The sequence below is a fragment of the Branchiostoma lanceolatum genome, chromosome 1, assembly GCF_035083965.1.
Source record: "Branchiostoma lanceolatum isolate klBraLanc5 chromosome 1, klBraLanc5.hap2, whole genome shotgun sequence".
NCBI classification, from domain to species: Eukaryota; Metazoa; Chordata; class Leptocardii; order Amphioxiformes; family Branchiostomatidae; genus Branchiostoma; species Branchiostoma lanceolatum.
Window position 1 is genome coordinate 10122275 of NC_089722.1, and position 20389 is coordinate 10142663.

General features: G+C 39.8%; 2 protein-coding genes and 2 long non-coding RNA genes across 4 annotated transcripts; all 4 read left to right on the forward strand.

Annotated features, from left to right (window-relative positions):
• Positions 1-5754: 5754 nt before the first annotated feature.
• On the forward strand, positions 5755-7269 carry LOC136428571 (kin of IRRE-like protein 1). The gene is made up of 5 exons (XM_066418227.1): positions 5755-5853; positions 6058-6312; positions 6464-6775; positions 7039-7164; positions 7250-7269. Exons 2-5 carry the CDS (start codon positions 6081-6083, stop codon positions 7267-7269), a joined length of 690 nt encoding a protein of 229 aa, XP_066274324.1. The 5' UTR covers positions 5755-5853; positions 6058-6080.
• Positions 7270-9896: 2627 nt separating this feature from the next.
• LOC136427994 (uncharacterized) lies at positions 9897-12673 on the forward strand. The gene is made up of 3 exons (XR_010754553.1): positions 9897-10041; positions 12162-12343; positions 12553-12673. It is a non-coding gene; the product is annotated as an uncharacterized lncRNA (long non-coding RNA).
• Positions 12674-14515: 1842 nt separating this feature from the next.
• On the forward strand, positions 14516-16814 carry LOC136427810 (immunoglobulin superfamily member 10-like). The gene is made up of 4 exons (XM_066416987.1): positions 14516-14830; positions 15078-15203; positions 15487-15669; positions 15851-16814. The coding sequence occupies exons 1-4, from the start codon at positions 14554-14556 to the stop codon at positions 15889-15891; spliced, it is 627 nt and encodes a 208-aa protein (XP_066273084.1). The 5' UTR covers positions 14516-14553; the 3' UTR covers positions 15892-16814.
• A 950-nt stretch (positions 16815-17764) lies between these two features.
• Positions 17765-19297, forward strand: LOC136427817 (uncharacterized). Its single transcript, XR_010754519.1, has 3 exons — positions 17765-17929; positions 18838-19013; positions 19179-19297. It is a non-coding gene; the product is annotated as an uncharacterized lncRNA (long non-coding RNA).
• The last annotated feature ends 1092 nt before the right edge of the window (positions 19298-20389 follow it).

Sequence of the window (20389 nt, forward strand, 5' to 3'; positions counted from 1 at the left end):
GTCAGCCACCCGCCCGATGCCTCCCGTACCTAAGTACGTGTACAAGACCGGCACCATTGACTCCGGTGTGGAGGACCTACAGGAGTTACAGGAGATGTACGGTACTCTCAAACCTCGCCCTCCTCCACGGATGGAGAAGAAATGGGAGTCAGTTGGACTTTCCTACTCGGGTAAATATATACTAATTTAACATTTTCGAATGATCGCACTTTTTAGACAATACTTTAATCTTCTTATGCTCAACCATTTTCTTAAACATTCCTTTGCTGCTCAGCCACACACCTTTCTTGTTTGATATCTTCCCAAACACAATGCAGGACTAGTCCACTCTACGTCCCTGCCACCTTACTCTGATGGGGAGCAGTAGTACGGAAGTTTACTCCTCGTCACTGCAGCTGCACCCGAAAGATGAAGAGGGTAGTTACTTCCATATGAACAGACATGGATGTTCTAGTAGAAAACATTATTACACCACTTTCCTTTAAGAAAAGTCGAGGTGAAACTTTGGTACAAACATGTCCCTGTCGTCGTCAGCATCTACAAAAATGTACATAACGTGATTTTACCTCTTAGAATGGTTTGTATTTACCTTGGGTCGTTATCCTAAGTATGTACTTGTCAGTAAAACTGTTATGCATGTCTGTAGATGTATATTTTCAAGGTTATGGCTGTTGATTATACCTTAAACATGCCAAATTGGCAAAAACTTTACATCCTACATCTGTACACGTACAACCGTGAAACACAAGTGTTGACTACTCTGATCTGCTGACCAAACACGTGGATAGGAAAAGAAGTCCGGGGAGCTCACCTGAAAGAATGATAATGACGTCAGTTATCCGCAGTTTGATCTGTAGAATAGGGTGCTAGGTGTGAAATACTAGTGACTTTAACACAACGTGCGCAATATATATGTAAGGTCTACACGTACGTATAATGCAAGCTGTCCTTGTACGGTATTGGAGCATTGAGAGTATCTGTGTATGGTCAGTATAAAATGTAGATATGTGATTTCAGATTAGGTTACAAACATTGATAGATCACTGTTCTGTTTGGATACTATTATTAGCTACGTATAGTGTAATATGAATAGATGAACGTGGGGCCACATACCATTTAAATCAATACTGGTAGCAGATGATGGACATGTAATATCTATGTTTTCAAAACAATATTGGATATACATATGTAAAAGAAATAAGCTAAGACGATTGATCGCCGGGTACTGTTCCAAAACTATCATTGCAACCGTAATATAATGTAAGATCAGGATGATTTTGTGCACTCATGCAATGCATACGAGAGGTATTTGCCAAAGCCATACCCTGTATCCTGATGTTGTGTCCTCGTCAAAGATTAATATTGATGCAGTAATCAGATGGTCGCAAGAGGTCGCAACTCTTTTAACTCAATACAATGTACATCGATTTTAGATACATCAATGATACATTCCACACTTACTTGCTTCATTAGAATCAACTTATAGCTTTCGTAAGTAAAAAATAGATAATTGGTATAAGTAACCAGCCAAATGTACCACAATCAAACATATGTTTCTTTTTCCGCCCATTGCCTAAACCTTTGTTTTCTGGATATAGTGCGGAAGGTTATCGATGATATCATGTATCTAATAGTATGCAACATTAATCGCCTGCCTTTTTGGATAAAATAACTATCTCTGACACATATGCAGCCTTCTGCAAGTTCATGATCTGATTGTTACTGGATGTTGTGCACCAAATCTTTACTAACTGACTTAGGCTATGCATTATGGATGACATATATGGTAATGTAATTGGAACACATTACTTGGATCTTCCAGCCGAACTAATGTGTTCAGCTTGTCCCGAGGGCCGTAGAAGGCTTTCATTAAGGGCCTGGGTCTATGGGTGTGTGCGCACTGATACACACTGAATCAGTCAGTGAAATGCCAGACGAGACTCTTGCATGGTCTTATTTCACGAGGAGCTGTATTGATTCACTTCAAGAGGATAACATATCTCCGCATAGTCTTCTACAATATACGACAACACTGGACCTTGTGAATACTTCGTGAGATTAGTCGACGAGCTACTGTTTGTAGGATGAAGAATATGATGACTTTTGGAAATGTTCTTGCAGTGGTTGGTATATACACCCTCCTTCCACAAGGTATGTATTGATATTTTTGATATTCACTATTTCTCTCACTCGTTATGAACGGATCTGTATATTTCACGTACGGCGCCATTTATACAGGATATTAACGTCGTTTTATCCTCTTAAACATGTTTCTACCCTTGCTCCAAACACATTTAAGTCATTTAAAAACATAGAAAATGATATTTGAAAAATTCGTCCAGTCATGTTTTTTAATATGAACTACGTACGTTGCAATTCACTTTACGTACTGTATTCAAGATGCATTACGTCACCGTTTATCTAAATCCTTCCTTCGCCTAATTTGAATGAGGCAGTATAGAATATTCTCTGTCTCAGAGTCCATAAAGCATGTAAAAATCATATTTGATAATATATAAAAAGTAAAGCTTCCCTCTGCTGTTTTTTGGTACAATTGATTGGTAGAGCTTAGCCTTACTAGACCCAGCCATCGGTAGCTTGTACATTCTATTCATGGAGTCACTTCATCAAATACTAAATTGGCACTGCCGAATTGAATTTGAGTAAGATATATAGACTTCAGTACGTATGAACAAACTGTTCCCACATATTGTCAAACTACCAGATTGATGATCATATAGCTTCTAGAAGATCATATAAATAGTCGACGGGCTGAAGTGGGTAAATCAAGAGAGTGATGCCTGCATCGTTCCATGACCCAATTCTATTGCCAAATATTCTGTCTCAGAGGTCCTTCGTTGCTTCCGGCAATAATAATTTCGCCTTGAAGATTGATTTGAGGCAAACGCTGAATCGTTCACTGAGCACAAGAAAGACTTGGGTAAGGCAAATGTCACAGTGAGCTACCAAAGGAGCTATCTGATCATTTGAATCACAGGCCAATCCATTATAAGAGTTTCCGAATACATGGCAACAGTACGCGATCTTTGCCATTGAGTCTGATGTTAACAATAATCTATCAATGCCACTGTGAGCGCTACTGGCTCCTCAATCCATCTGTATGTTGCTTTAATCAAGCAAGACGTTTTCAATAACACCATTAGTATTCCTTTAAGGCCTGAAGACGTGCAAGCCAGGAGGTTGCTAGACTAGACGCCTAGTGAATGTCTGTATCAAAGGATTATATCTGTTAACCAAATAACTTCAGCGAGGTTTCAATCAGCGAATGATTAGCAATGGACAACGATTATTTCCGTACTATATTTGCACATGATACTATGGTATGCTTGGATATTGACTGTTTCTTTCTGACAGGACAATCTCTTTCATCTTTGATTTTTTTGTGCCCGGTCCATAAGGATTCAGCCGTGTGTTTTTTAGAAAGCATATTGCACCACTATGTCACTATTAGCATTCTGGTCTGAGTTCTCTGAGGACAAGATATACACGACAGAAGCGTTGTTCTCAATGCATCATCACTCATATGCACTTTATATTGATATTGCTGCTCTAGTTACCTGTCCACCTGGAGGATGATAGTTGAAAGATACGGTCGTGCGGCTGTAGAGTGTCGCACAGTATCGATTGAACCTTTCGAGATAATGATCGATTCGAGAAGCTTAGCTCATCAAGTATTCTAAGAAACATACTGAGAAAAAGCAATTTTTTTTCATTTTCAGCGCAGTGCAAGTCACTTCGCCTATGAGTGTCACGAGCCTAGATAGATAGCCAAGGTTACGTTAGTCTAAGTTGTAACCTTGAACAAAATATATGCTGATGTTTTTTTTCCAAATGATGATGGTGTATCCGCAGAAAGATTGCTTTTGGAGTGCATACATTGAGATATTAAGCTTAATGATCCAGCGCTCACTTTAATGGGCCCGCCAACGTACAATCTGACCACCAAATCAAATTTAAGTTTTCCTGTTGTTATCCCTTTTTGGGCAAAATTCACAACCATTACGTTTAGTGTGGGAATTTGGGAAATGCCCATTATTTTGATTGGAAGAACGTGTTTTGTGTTCGTGAATGTCTGAACTTTATACATAAGATGTATGATGTGACACTAACAACACTCTGTCTTTTTGTCAAAGCTTGTGGTGTCACCTTCAATGAGGTACCAGTGCCCACCGCTGCTCTTCTGGGACACACGGCTACGCTTCGCTGCAGTTTCCGCGGATTGTCGCTAGAGAATGTTGTTATTTGGAGCGGACCACCAGACATGACAGCCATAACTTCTGGTCGGAGGGTTGATCCCAACTATCCACGTCACAAGGTCAAGATGTGCTTTGCAATGACATTCTATAGCCGTTAGAATGTAACAACACAGTGCAAATTGTAAACCTTGCATGTTCTAGTTTATATACCTCTTGAATTCCTGTGTTGTTGAAAGACACTAGCATGCGTACCTTCACTATTTGTTCGCTGTTATCCTGTTAGGTTGTTGGAGACAGGCAGAAAGGAGAGTTTCATTTACATATTCAGGACGTTCAACTAAAAGATGGGGGAGCTTACAAGTGCAACATCTTTGGTCTTTCTCCTAGAAGGGCAGCATTGACTGTGATAGGTAGGAAATTCATCTTGAAATGCTAAGTTACAATTTCTGCTGCATTTTTGTATGTTATCAAATGAATTCATCTTTTTCTTCTTTACATGTAGTGGAGATACTATTGCCCATTAGTGTGCATCATTGATATGAATTCATCCTTGATGCAGTCCCCTGGGTATTTCCCTGAAGCAACATAACCATGGCTTTAAGGCGGCATTATTTATGAACATCTATACACGATAAATCAGACATGTTAAAAACATAGTGCATAAATGAATATATGCAGACACAAATCCTTGTTGTTGACATTTCATCAAAACATTTCAGTTCCAGTTCCTCGACCTCCGATACTGAGAGGTGCAGAAGTACCAGGTCAGGCGGGACAGCAGTTGGAGCTAAGCTGTACCTCTTCAGGAGGTAATCCATCGCCTAAACTTTCCTGGTACAACGGGACGGTGGTATTTCCAGAGCGGTACATGAGACAGCAACAGCGGGGAGACCGAGTTGAAGTTGACCTCGTTCTCAGACGTCTAACTAAATGGGACAACGGTATGAACCTGACCTGCAGAGCCAGCCAACCATTTCCAGAGATCACTTCTGCTCAGGATTCCTGGACGGTTTTGCAGGTGAATTGTAAGTCATCATCTGACTATAACAAAAACACACACATAGTGGACATCAACAACATCGTTGTAATAGCACACATCGATTTCTGCCATGTAGGTCCCTGAAAGCATTTGTTTAAAAAACGAATCCGTACATAAGTATATTGTTCTGAGTGTAAAACATCTAGATCTGAAGAAGACTGCTAATGATAATCCTCATTACATTTCATCTCGTCCTGATAACCCTTCAACATTAAAATCTTTTCATTTTATTTCAGACCCACCAAGTATATCTGTTCCAACCACATCGGTCCGAGTCAAAGAAGGGGATCCTGCAGTTTTATCTTGTCTGGTTGACAGCAATCCTTTTGCAAGCATAACTTGGACAAAATCAGGCCGTCCCATTCCTGATGGAGCTATCGGGTAAGAATAGTAAAGACAAAAAGTGATTGTATTGAGTTGATAATTGAGTTTGTGTGTCATGATTTGATATAGATCTACATTTCCAATTTTTTTACAACAGGAAGGGTGCTTTTCGAATTCCCAGTGCATCACGCCAAGATGCAGGGATTTACCAATGTACAGCAGACAATGGCGTACTACCTATTGCTGCGAAGACTGTCTCGTTGGATGTTCTATGTAAGTATAAGAAACGATCTACAAAATTAATGTGGGAATGAAATCCTATTTCCGAATATGGATATTATTCTTTCAATAGATTGTAACCTCTTAGGTTACGAATGGCTTGCTTTACACATATTTCTTACATACCTTTGCCGTAACGTCTATACATTTAGTACTCTGCTATTACCGGTACCTCCACCCTGTTTTTTTATATACTAGACCCACCATGGATTGACCAATCCATGGAGAGGAAGATTACCATTCAGCAGGGCAATGATGACTTCTCATTAGAATGTCAAGCAGACGGTAATCCAGAACCGCGGGTTAAGTGGTGGCGTAAGGATACAAACTTGTACTGGGAAAACCCACTCCGGTTCCACCGGGTGCACTACGACATCGAGGGAACGTATCAATGCGTCGCTATAAACAATGGATTCCCCCAGAGCACAAAGGACGTGCACATCGATGTCATAGGTTAGTGTTGTAAGGCAATTTAACTCGATCTTACGATCATGCAATGCTCATTTTGCTCATCACAAATGTCAACCTACACAATTGTCAATGTCAATAGCCATGTGTTAAAAACTTTCAACGTTTACTTTTTTATGATTATGACATTGCACAGGAAAGCCATATCTTGATGGACAGGGCAACTCGGCTATGACAATTGCAGCTGCTGGAGAAACAGTTCGGATTGATTGTGCGGTGACTGCTGACCCTTTACCATCTAATATGGAATGGATTTGGCGGAATAAGTACGGGATGGAAACTGAATTAGACAGTACCACTGCTCGCATCGTTACAACCAGACGAAACCAGAAAATGACGTCGACCCTGACCATACCGGATGTTGTCGTGAAGGATAGTGGAGACTATGTCTGTAAGGCAACTAACATGTTTGGATCTGTCATGCGAAATATTCACTTGGACATCGAAGGTATGGTGACATTTCGTTTCAAATAGCATTTCATTGATATTGGTCAGCAAAATAGTAATACTATTCTTTCCCACGGTTTGTACATTTTATTCATAACTGATGTAAATAATTCAAAAAAAATTACATCATGTTCTCACGAAACAGTACATTGACTTTGTGAAGGTACCGACACTGCCGCATGATAACTTTCTGTATTTAGTTATCATAACATCTTCATTTTCAGAGACAAAACATTGTAAACTGTAGTTCCGTTTTCTATACAGAGTCTATTCCCAATGTTATCGTCATCACGTCCATCGCTGTCGGGGCGATACTAGTGGTGACAGTGGCAGCAGTTCTTGTGATCATCGCCAAGAGAAAGGGCTGGATATGCACGTCCCACTTAGATGGTATGTATTTTCAAAGTACTTCTATTGCATTGTTTTGAATGAAGTGGACTATTTTAAAAGTTTGTTACAATCATTTGCTTCGCAGCCACGAAAGAGAGCATATGATGAAAAAAAACATGAAAATAGACGCTTAACATGTAACACGTATGCAAGAATCGCACTTCTGTAACAATCAAAAGAGCTGAATCAACATTGATCCTCTTCATAGGAGCGTTATGTGTTGAAATTTCAATTGACCAAGTCTCTGTGCTTTGTAGACTCTATTGAGCTACCAGTCTCCCGCCCGATGCCTCCCGTGCCAAAGTACGTGTACAAGACCGGCACCATTGACTCCGGTGTGGAGGACCTACAGGAGCTACAGGATATGTATGGTACTCTCAAACCTCGTCCTCCTCCACGGATGGAGAAGAAATGGGAGTCAATTGGGCTTTCCTATTCCGGTATATAGATATCTTACGCTTTCTGTTGAACATCTATTTTACTGTCTTCGAATAATTCTTAACTTGGAACCATTCATGCAAAGAAACAAACAAAACTAACACACTGGGTTTACGATACAATTCGTCTGGATCATCTAACTCAATCTTGCTTTAATGGTCTCCACAGTTCTAAATATTTAATTATCATTATATTCTATGCATTGTTGATTTTGTCTGTCTTTCTCATTGCAGGGTTAGTCCAATCTACGTCTGTTCCACCCTACTCCGTGTAACACTAGCACCACTAACAGCCATCAGACAGGAAACAACTTCGCCATTTAGATAATCAAAGGGAAAAATAAGAAAGTGATTATCACAGACATAAAACAGATATCAAGATGATGCTTATATGTTAAAATCAGTACCGCAGGTTAAAGATAGAACTGTGATAAAAGATAAAAAACATTGTACTTGTTATGTCAGGCAATACATTGCTTTAATACACACATCATATGATGATATGTATCAAAATTGAGTAGACGAGAAACAAAGAAGACGGTACTTGGCTGAAAGTAATGATTCACCCCAGACTATTTCCAAGAAAAGGGTTTGATGTTGTCTAGACGTTCCCAGACATTCAGATATACATCAGTCTAAGAAAACCCAACCATCAATTATTGCTGTCATCCTAATGACATACATGGATAATTTAGATCTGTGCGGTTTGAGGTATTGCCTGAAAGGGACTTCAAGTCATTTTCGGGGTCATTGTTTATATTTGAATGAAGCTGTTTGACGGCTAAATGCTTCGTTTGTCATTCATGTAATTTTCTCGAGCATGTTGATGATTTTTCCTTGTCGCCCGAACAAAAGATGGGGCGTTTTCTCTCATGCATAATGTAGTCGTATTCCATGTTTACAAGTCAGTAGTAATGGTACGGTAAAGTCAAGAGAAAAGTTGTGTTATGCTACAATTATAGATTTGTGATAGTTGCATGTTCTTTGTAATCTAGGCTTCGACAAGTGGTGTGATTGTGAGGTGATCGTGTGTAATCAAAGGTGCTACTGTATTTAAACAATTCGTAAGTCGGGCAGTTACTGTGCTATTTGATATCCACGTAACGTTCAAGCCGACGGAACACTTGATAGATAATTCTTACTCAATATGATGTAAATTGCCAATCATATGGAGGCGCCATGTTGATAATAATCACATGTGCCACTGTTTTGGTGATTAATGCCGTATATGTATACTAACATTACAAGTACACTGTATGTATGTATTACCTATCTCTAACAAATAAAATGTTTGCAAACAGAATAAACTTCAATGCATACAGTTGTACAAAGAGTCATATCAGCATTCTGTAATCATCAAAGATCAATCATATGTAGCCTGAGGAGGCATTCCATGCTTTATATAACAAAGTCTATCCGGGCATTATACCTTGGATATTTGGTGATGCAACACTCAGCTGGTCGCCAGATATCGTAGCTGTAACCAATACATATTGTACAGCCACATGCTGTGTGTCTTCTTGGTAATAACCCGTGATATTTTGAGATGAAAAAAAATAGTTATATCGAGAACGAGATAGGCATAAACAATCTACAGATTGGTTAAATACGCATGATTACTACTGTTTCTTCTGTACTGTCTCTGCAGTTCTCGTGCAGATCGCTTGTGTCCTCGCCACCAGCAACTGTAAAGATATTCGCCTCAATAAGACCATGCATGAAAACAATATCAGTTAAAAAGGACATGACCCAAATATGAGTAAACGCTATCGTTCAAAATACTTCCGTCCTATAGACAAATGGTATTATTCTAGTTGAGGGCTATAAAGCAAATATTATTATCTTCCAATTTTGATAGTCATGAAAAAACAAAACCAAGATAATTGTTTGGTAATCAACAGGCAAGTTATCGATACCAGCATCTAAACATTTCTTTTGCCTTTGATAGATATACATACTGCGTATTTCGATTCCCCATGTGGACACATTTGCAGCCTTCTGCATGTTCATAATCTCATTGTTCCTTGAAGCTGTGCACCAAATCTTTACTAACTGACTTAGTCTATGCATTATGGATGACATAATGTAATTGGAACACATTACTTGGATCTTCCAGCCGAACAAATGTGTTCAGCTCACCCCGAGGGCCGTGGAAGAAATTCATTTAGGGCCTGGGTCTATGGGTGTGTGCGCACGGATACACACTGAAACTGGTTGTGAAATGCTAGACGAGACCCCTGCATGGTCTTATTTCACGAAGAGCTGTATTGATTCGCTTCAATAGGATAACACGTTTCTGCGTAGTCTTCTACAGTAGGTGAGAACACTGGAACTGGTGAATACTTTCATCGATCTACTTTCTGTAGGATGGAGAATATGCTGACTTTTAGAAACGTTTGTATGCTAACAGTGGTCGGTATGTGCACCCTCCTTCCACAAGGTATGTATTGATATTTACTGTTTCTGTCACTCGTTATGAAGAGATCTTGTATGTTTCCATCGTACGGAGCTGGATGGGCAGGGTATTGACGCCATGCTACCCTCTTGAACATGTTTCCACGTTTGCTTCAAGCAAATTTCTGTCAATATAAAATATTGAAAATTGATATTTGAAAAATTCGTCCATAGTCATGATTTTGTTTGATATGCACTACGTCGCCACTCACTTTACGTCGTGTCGTTTCAAGATGCATCTGAATCCTTCCTTCTCCGAATTCGCCGATAATAGAGTACATGTAGTTTATTCTCTGTCTCAGAGCTCATACGTGCTGCATTTAAAAATCACATCTAACAATATGTGAGAAGTAAAGCTTCCATGTCACTGTTTTTGTGTTTCTACAATTGATTGGTAGAGCTTAGCCTTACTAGACCCAGTCATAGGTAAGCTGTACATTCTATTCATGGAGTCACTTCATCAAAGACTAAATTGCCATTGCTGAATTGAATTTGAGTAAGATATATAGACTACAGCGCGCATGAAAATGTGTAAATTGTTCCCACATATTGTCAAATGACAATATTAATGATATAGATATATAGAGAGAGAACTTATATATAATTGGCTGGCTGAAGTGGGTAAATCGAGAGAGTGATGCCTACATCGTTCCATGACCCAATTCCATTACCAAATCCCCTGTCTCTGCGGTCCTTCGTTGCTACAGGCAGTAATAATTTCGCTTGGAAAATGGATTGGAGGAAAACGCTGAATCGTTCTCTTAGCACTCTCACACACAAGAAAGACTCGGGTAAGGCAAATGTGACAGTGAGCTACTAAAGGAGGTTTCTGATCATCTGAATTACAGGCCAATCCATTATAAGAGTTTCCGAATACATGGCAACACTACGCGATCTTCGCCATTGAGTCTGATGTTAACAACAATCTATTAATGCCTTTGCGAGCACTACTGGCTCCTCTATCAACCTGTATGTTGCTTTAATCAAGCAAGACGTTTTCAATAACACCATTAGCATTCCTTTAAGGTCTGAAGACGTGCAAGCCATGAGATTACATTTAGACGCCTATTGAATGTAGGTATCTGTGCACCAAATGACTTCAGCGAGCTTTTAATCAGTGAATGAGTTGTTTATGAACACACGCTTTTTTTCTCAAAATATACGATGGTATGTATGGATATTGACTGTTTCTTTCTGACATCAAAATCTCCAACATATTTGATTTTTCAGTGCCTGGTACATAAGAATTCAGTCCTGGCTATTCGTGAAAGCATTTTTACAATCAGATCACTTACATTATTTCCCGACATCTCTGAGGTCAAGATTTATACGATAGAATAATTGTCCGCGATGCCTTATCAATCATGCGCTCTTTAGTTTTGACATTATTGTTCTCATTAATCAATAAGATAATGCAACAGACACCTCCTAGCCATGGACGATGATATGTCTAAACTACAGTCGTATAGTTGCAGCGATTCACACATTAGCGATTAAACGTTTAGAAAAAAAAATTGTCAATCTAAATGCCTGGCCAATGTGTGAATAATCACTGACAATATCTTATTTTCAGTCCAAGTCACATCACCCATAAGTGTCACGAGCCCCCGAATCGAGATATATTAGCTTTAGTTTTGACCTTGACCAAAACCCAGGTGGATATTATTCCAAATGACTGTGAACGTCTCTGCGCAAATATTGCTTTTAGAGTGCATGTTGTTGGATATCAAGCGTAATGATCCAGTTCTCATGACACTCTATCGGGCCCGGCGAAGCCCTTCCTGCTCACCAAAGAAAGTCCAAGGCTATGCAACATATGTTTTACGATTTTCAGTAAAGATGCTGAGTATGGTCATTGATATTTGATCAGAATGCACAGCCATCACAGTCGGTGCTGACAGGTTTTGAAATGCTTTCGTTTTTTCTTTCAAATGAATATGGCGTTAAAGGGTAGATTTCTTTCTTACAGTGACGCTCACGAGATATCTGTTGATATGAGTATCTTTGCATGCTTCAAAATTAATACGTCTCTGCATGCATGAAGTGTTGACAGGAAATCAAATTTATGATGCGGTGCTAACAATACCTTCTACATATTTATTGAAGCTTGGAGTGTCAGCTATAATGAAGTTCCAGAGTCCACTGCTGTTCTGCTGGGACATTCGGTTACACTTCGCTGCAGTATCCATGATATGTCGCCAGAGGATGTTGTTGTTTGGAGTGGACCTCCTGACATGGCAGCTATAACTTCTGGTCGGAGGGTTGATCCAAGTTACCCACGTCATCAGGTCACGCTCTATTTGACATGTTTGATGTTATTGATGTTTCTTTTATAAACAGCATGTAACAACACAGAGTACACGTTGATAATCATGCCTTGCATGACTGTATTATGAAACTGTGATAAATGTTCACGCCTACTCACTCTGCAGATTGTACCTATAATGGTACACCAGCACATTTTATCAGTTGCTTGATAATTATATGGCCATCTCAGGTTGTCGGCGACGTGCAGAAAGGGGAGTTTTATTTGCACATTCGGGATGTTCGCTTGGAAGATGGAGGTGATTACATGTGCAAGAACTTCGGTCTTTCTCCGAAGAAAGCAACATTGACTGTAATAGGTAAGAAATACTTTGCACAAGTCATATTACATCTAAATATCTGGTACGTGCTTTTGTTTCCCTAATGATCAAATGTGATCGTTTTAGATATATATCAGTTCTTACAGTGGCTAAAAGAAAAAAATGATTATAAAAAACGCATTTCAGCTCCAGTTCCACAGCCGCCTACACTGAGAGGTACAGAAGTACCAGGTCAGGCGGGGCAGCAGCTGAAATTAAGCTGTATCTCTTCTGGAGGCAATCCACCGCCTCAGCTTACCTGGTACAACGGGACGGAGGCACTTCCAGATCGATACATGAGACAGCAACAGCGGAGAGGCCGAGCTGAAGTTGACCTCGTTCTCAGACGTCTAACCAAATGGGATAACGGTATGAACCTGACCTGCAGAGCCAGCCAACCATTTACTGAGATCACTTCTGCTCAGGAATCCTGGACGGTTTTGCATGTGAACTGTAAGTTACCACCTGATTGTAACAGGAATATGAATAGTTGATTGTAACTTCATGTTAAATGATACTTGGCTTCTACCACATTGACCCCTGTTTTTTTCGTAAAAAAAATCATTGGTTTTCGTGAGCGTAAAAACGTAAGCCGGCTTTCATTAATGATAATCATCATCATAGCATTCGGTCTTTGAACCTTCAATAATTAGATATTTGATTACAGACCCTCCAAGTATATCTGTTCCAACCACATCGGTCCGGGTCAAAGAAGGAGAACCAGCAATTTTATCTTGTCTGGTTGACAGCAATCCTTTTGCGAGAATTACCTGGACGAAGCATGGTCGTCCCGTTCCTGATGTCGATATCGGGTAAGGATAGTAGAGACATATAGCGATTGTACTGTAATAGACGTATAGCGATTGGGCGTGTGTGTGACTGTGTTTTATTGTCGTGAATTGTTATAGATTTATATTACATTACATTGCGTTACAGGAGGGACACTTTCTGAATTCTCGGTGCATCTCGTAAGGCCGCGGAGATTTACATTATTAGATTTACATTATTATATACAGCAGACAATGTCATACTTCATGTTGCTGCTGGAACCGTGTCGTTAGACGTTATAATATATGCACTAGGTATAACGACCCTTGTGCTTTTGTGATTTCATGAAAATTACAGCTCTTATTTGCGCCACAGGAAGGGCACTTTCCGAATTCCCAGTGCATCTCGCCAAGACACAGGGATTTACCAATGCACAGCAGACAATGGCGTACTTCCCATAGCTGTGGACACTGTCTCTTTGGATATTTTATGTACGTATAAGTATACTTTAACATCTTTTGTACAGATAAAACATAACTATTACCGATTGGGGGTACTCTGAAACCTTGCGTCTAACGTCGTAGATGTGAATGACGACTCGCTTGTTTGACACATATTAAACCCATATATTCTCCATAAACATCTAAACGTTCAATACTTCTGCTTTGAATTCAACTCTGGTTTTCATATTTCACAGACCCACCCTTGATTGACCCCGCCATGGAGAAGAAGATTACCATTCAGCAGGGCAATGATGAATTTACCAGGGAATGTTTGGTGGACGGGAACCCTACACCGCGAGTAAAGTGGTGGCGGAAGGATACAAACTTATACTGGGAAAACCCACTCCGGTTCCACCGGGTGCACTACGACATCGAGGGAACGTATCAATGCGTCGCTATAAGCAATGGATTCCCACAGAGCACTAAAGATGTACACATCGATGTCATAGGTTAGTTCTGTAGTTAGCTGAAGTTACATCTTACGAGCATGCTAGTTTACACAGCAAAGTGTCAATGGTCCTACATGTATGTTCAAAACTTTTAACGTTTACTTGCTGATCTTCGACAGGAAAGCCATATCTGGATGGCCAAGAGAACTCGGCGATGGTAACTGCAGGTGTTGGAGAAACAGTTCTGCTTGATTGTGAGGTGACTGCTGACCCTTTACCATCTAATGTGGAATGGATTTGGCGGAATAAGTACGGGATGGAAACTGAATTAGACAGTACCATTGCTCATATCGGTACAACCAGACGAAACCAGAAAATGACGTCGACCCTGACCATACCGGATCTTGCCGTGAAGGATAGTGGAGACTACGTCTGTAAGACAACTAACATGTTTGGATCTGTCATGCGAAATATTCACTTGGACATCGAAGGTACGGTGACGTTTCCTGTCAAATAGAATTTTGTTGCTTACCAAAGTAGTATTATCACTATCATCTATAGACATTTTATTCCTGAATAAATTTCTAGGAAAAGGACGCCATTTTCTCGCGATCAGTAGCATCGTAAAGGTAACGACAGCTGCGCTGACCAAACTGAAAAAAATGATTTGCTTATTATAACATCTTCGTTTCTACAGACAAAACATGATTGTAAACTATAGTACCGTTTACTACACAGAGTCTATTCCCAATATCATCGTCATCACTTCCATCGCTGCTGGAGCAATAACAGTGGTGACAGTGGCAGCAGTTCTGGTGATCATCGCCAAGAGAAAGGGCTGGATATGCACGTCTCACTTAGATGGTATGGCTGTGATCACCTTCACCTTTGCAGCGTATCTATACTTTCAAAGTACACATACTACGAAATTGTATTTTATTGTAGCGATAGAACTCATTCATACTTTGCTCCTACAATCATATGTTGCGCAGGCAAGAAAGAGCATGTGGTTTCTTAACTAAAGGTCTTCAGAACTCGCAGATACACACAGTCAAAAACAAAAACAACTTTTATCGTCTTTATAGATAAAAAAAAGGTTAATGTGTGTTCAGATTTCAATTGTTCAAGTCGCTGTGTTTTGCGGCAGACTCAATTGAGATCCCAACCTCCCGCCCGATGCCTCCCATGCCGAAGTACGTGTACAAAACCGGCACCATTGACTCCGGTGTGGAGGACCTACAGGAGCTACAGGAGATGTACGGTACTCTCAAACCTCGTCCTCCTCCACGGATGGAGAAGAAATGGGAGTCAGTTGGGCTTTCCTATTCCGGTATATACGCATCTTACGTTTTCTGTCAAACATCTATTTTTTTTATATATTCAAGTAATTCTTAACTTGGAAACAATTTAGGTTTAAGATACTATCCGTCTGGACCATGTAACTCAAACTGGCTGTTCAATCATGATGATAGTCTATACATTGTTGATTTTGTCTCTCTTTCTCCTTGCAGGGTTGGTCCACTCTACGTCTGTCCCTCCCTACTCCGTGTAACAGCGCCACCATCTGCCAACAGACAGGCGGGTCAATACATTTCATTTTCAATATCGTATGTAACCCTAATCTAGAGGAAAAGGGATAATAATAATTGATAATAATGAAACCAAGAATGAAGTCACGATGATGCACCTGCATTGAAATCAATACCTCACATTTAACCAAAACTGTGTCAAGAAAAATGCATTGTACTTTCCTGAAACAACAAAGACGGTTCTTGACTTAAAATGATGATGTACCTTAGATTATTTCCAGGAAAGAGGATCCGGAGCGACGTTGTCTAGACGTTATCAGATATTCAGATATACATCAGTCTAGGAAAAGCCGACCATCAATCATTGCTGTCATCTTCATGACACATATTATATATAGTAATTAAAAACCTACATGGTTGGAAGTACTACTTTAAAGTCATTTTTAGTGTCATTGCTTCAATACATGACTGTGTTCATGCTTTATCCAATGAAGCTGCCTAACAGCCAAATTGTCTTGTAAACGTATTGTATTATATATATATTATATATCAGTATGCATGTTTGAAGCACGGTGATGGCTTTCACGTGTAGCCCGAATAAGAAATAGTTGGAATTTTCTATATGAAATGACAGTGTTAAACTTTTACCATTTAAAAGATACGTCTTACTTGTCAAATAAAATGTTACGTCATGTCGACCATTGTGATCTCCATGTAACGTTGTAAATCCTACTCTTTATCGTGTAAAACATGTCTCTTATCATTATAAAACCAATCACATGAACATGTGCTGTACTGTATAGATAATTGGTGCCGTGATTTTTGTACTTTTAATTGACCTAATATTGCTAGTAATGTTATAAACTGCAATCGTGTATTGCCCAATAAGCGATGTTTTAACGGCTCCCTGTAATGTTTGCGAACAAAATAAACTTCAAATAGTATAGTACCGTAAATAGTCCTGTTATCATCCTGTCATTATTAATCAGAATGGTGAAGTATAGGGGGTACTCATGCTTCATTCAACAAGGTCGATACGGGTGCTATGCTTGAGATTATCCCTGAATGAATTGGTGCGTTTACCAGATTGTCAAATTGCGTGAAAGAGGTCGCAATTTTAACCAGAGCCTTTCTTGGCTTCATTGTCGTCGTCTTTGATGTTAATGGTGCAATTTTCATATTCAGAGGGATGTAAGATTATTCGATAACCTAACATATAGATATAGAAAAAAACAACCAATGGGTTTAGAGACAGGATCGTTACAACAGTTCCTCCACTGCTACCTGCAATTATGGTGAATATCGCTTGTGTCGTCATTGCCAGCAGATAATAGGGTTTCCTTTGCAATCAACCGTACGCGTAAACAACATCTAAATTACCTCATTCGATAAGGAATAAACGCAAACGCTTAACATGTGTTTCATACAACATCGGTCAAATAGCATTAGTCAAATTATACTATAACCTTACGTTGTTAATGTTCATAAACAAGCAACCTTGAGTTGCTTTTGGTATTTGGTAGTATTCAGATGGGTTACCAACGCAGCATCTGACCAAAATCAGTGTTAATTTGGTAAATAATTTTTAGACAAGTATTTCTGTTTCCAGTGCAGGGTAATTTGCAGCCTTCTGCAAGTTCATGATATCATTATCCCTGGAAGTTGTGCACCAAATCTTTACTAACTGACTTAGGCTATGCATTATGGATGACATAATGTAATTGGAACACATTACGTAGATCTTCCAGCCGAACTAATGTGTTCAGCTTTCCCCGAGGGCCGTAGAAGGCTTTCATTAAGAGCCTGGGTCTATGGGTGTGTGCGCACTGATACACACTGAATCAGTCGGTGAACTGTCAGATGTGACATTTCCTAGCCTGTTTGTACCATTGGAAGCTTCCTGCCTACGCATAGAGCCTATGTCTTCACGCTCTGTAATGGTGATGGCAGCGACAAGCTGTAGTAGAGGAAGATCTGCTGCATCTCGACGTAGCAAGATGCCCTCATGTGTGAACGTTCGTCTTCTTTGTTTGGCTGTTTTATTCGCTCTTCATACACAAGGTACGTGTTTTTGATCATAGATACGGTAACAACTTACTGTACTTACAGTATTTATCACCTATTTCAAATGTATTTAGTAACGTGTTGTATTGCATCGTGCTGCTAACGGTAGAAGATATGTATGGAGGTAATTGATGAGCGATTGCCAAGAGAGATGTCTCGGACATTGGCCTCCAGCGATCGCCAACTACTTGACCATAAATATTGGCCTACTGTCTGACATAGAGGGCAGGTACATGAGATGCCATTGTGGTCCGTCAGTTGTGTCAATCTCGCAATCCAAGCACCCATTCATTGTTTTTGCTATAATCGATACCGGTAATGTCAATGCATACAAGGCAACTACATGTATGTTTGGAAAATGTAGTGTATATGTAATTTTCGTTGCACTTAGTGCAGTCGGACCGCATAAAGTAAGGCGTCCATACAAAGTAAATCTAGCACAAGTCACTGACCTGCTTTTACATTTACTTCCTGGTGATCCATCATGCTGCATTTTGATGCATTATCCCGATGGGCTATGGTTATCATTTATTGTGACATTCATAACATTTCAGTATCCATATCCATTCCGCCTACTTCTTTCATGATTAGAGAGGTCCTGTTTTCAAGGACGCAATTAGGATTCCTCTACTGCTACATTGGAAGACGTGTGGGGGGTGTGGAAAGTATGTAGTCACCACAGTTCAATCAAAGTAAACCAATGAACATGAAAATTGTCAGGTTGGTTATACTAAAAAATCAATGAAACGACCAAGGTACTAGGTAAATGAATTTACGAAGAGAAAATCTCTAAGGCAAAGATATTATCTATATTTATACGAATTCAATGATCCAAACTAGGATCTCCATTGCCTAGTTTCCTTAGACATGAAGTTCAGTTAAAGGCACTTTTTCTTCTTTTGCAGCGAAGGGTGCCAGCTATGACGCAGTTCCAGTACCAACCGCTGTTCTAGTGGGCGATACAACAACACTCCAGTGCAGTTTTCGTGGCCAGTCGCCAGGGGATATAATTACCTGGTCTGGACCTTCCGGGACCATATCTGTCGGCCGTAGAGTGAGACAAGGTTACAAGCGTTTCAAGGTCATAGTCTTATGTTGTCAACACTTAATTATTAACCAAGGTAGCTAAGAATTTTCTATTTGATTTCAAGTAAGCTTTATACTTGAAAGTAGAATATGGATCAGATTATGCTGCTAGCATGCTGTATCTGTCACAAATACATAAACGACGTATTGTACTTTGCAGTTAGTCGGTCGCACACAAACGGGAGAGTATCATCTGCAAATACGAGAGGTCAATATGGGGGATGAAGGGATGTACAGATGTGACAACCTTGATCTGACTCCCAAAGAAGCCAAACTAACGGTTATAGGTAAGATTATTTCGTATCTTCAGATTTTTTTTCTTACCATATAAACAATTTGTGATTGACGCTCCTCAATGAACTGAAAAAGAAACATTACAACCGTTCAGCTGTACTTTGCTTTAATGTTTTCAAATATCATGCCTCTCATAAATACGTCATTAGCTTACGTTCACTTCCAGTTCCCCGCCCACCTTTACTGAGAGGTTTGGAGGTTCCACGTAAGATGGGCCAACAGCTTGTGTTGCGATGTCTATCTTCTGGAGGACACCCGCTACCAGAGCTGACATGGTTCAACGGCACTCGACCTTTCACTGGACAACAAGTGATACGTCAGGGCGGCGAAGGTCAAGTAGAAGTTGAACTCGTTATTCCACAGCTGACAAAATGGGACAACGGTATGAACCTGACCTGTAGAGCCAGCCAACCATTTCCGGAGATCGCTCCTGTGCAAGAGTCTTGGAGTATTCTACGAGTTCATTGTACGTGAGTTATGTAAGAATTGAAAAAGCATAGTTTTGATAAAGTGTTGGTATCGTTCTTAGACATTCTTAGCAGCAGCATATCTACTTTTAACAAAAAAAGAAGAAATGCACGTTCATACACACCAGTGTGCACCATCCACAAAGAGCCTCCTAGCAAATATGATGTATTTCAACATATAACAACTTGTCATTAATGCTGCGACAACCAAGCCAGAAAGTAAAATCAACTGCATGCTGTGTTTGCACTTTATTGCAGATGCTCCCGTGGTTTCAGTTCCTATTACAACAGTATCAGTCGTGGAGGGAGAGACAGCAATCTTAACCTGCCTAGTGCACAGCAGTCCTACTGCGAGCATCAGTTGGATAAAATTCGGCCATACTATGCCACTTGTGCAAGACATTAGGTGCGAAAGACATTATGACTTTATATTAGTTTAATATCTATTCTAGCGATGATTGTGTGAAATCAATTCAAATTCTGTGTATCGGTCGTTAATCTATTCCACGTTGCAGTATGCTTGCTAGCCAGGGGAAGTATCATATTTATTAAAGATGAAAACAATCCTTACATGTACGAATTTATCTTTTCTTCTATCCCAAGGGAGGAG

Bases quoted from the DNA above. Each gene is read 5' to 3' on its own strand.
- LOC136427810 (XM_066416987.1), top strand. From the start codon at position 14,554: ATGGTAACTGCAGGTGTTGGAGAAACAGTTCTGCTTGATTGTGAGGTG. The intron at 14,831-15,077 runs GTACGGTGACGT...TTTACTACACAG, and splicing joins TATTCACTTGGACATCGAAG to AGTCTATTCCCAATATCATC. The intron at 15,204-15,486 runs GTATGGCTGTGA...GTTTTGCGGCAG, and splicing joins ATGCACGTCTCACTTAGATG to ACTCAATTGAGATCCCAACC.
- LOC136428571 (XM_066418227.1), top strand. From the start codon at position 6,081: ATGGAGAGGAAGATTACCATTCAGCAGGGCAATGATGACTTCTCATTA. The intron at 6,313-6,463 runs GTTAGTGTTGTA...GACATTGCACAG, and splicing joins CGTGCACATCGATGTCATAG to GAAAGCCATATCTTGATGGA. The intron at 7,165-7,249 runs GTATGTATTTTC...TTTGCTTCGCAG, and splicing joins ATGCACGTCCCACTTAGATG to CCACGAAAGAGAGCATATGA.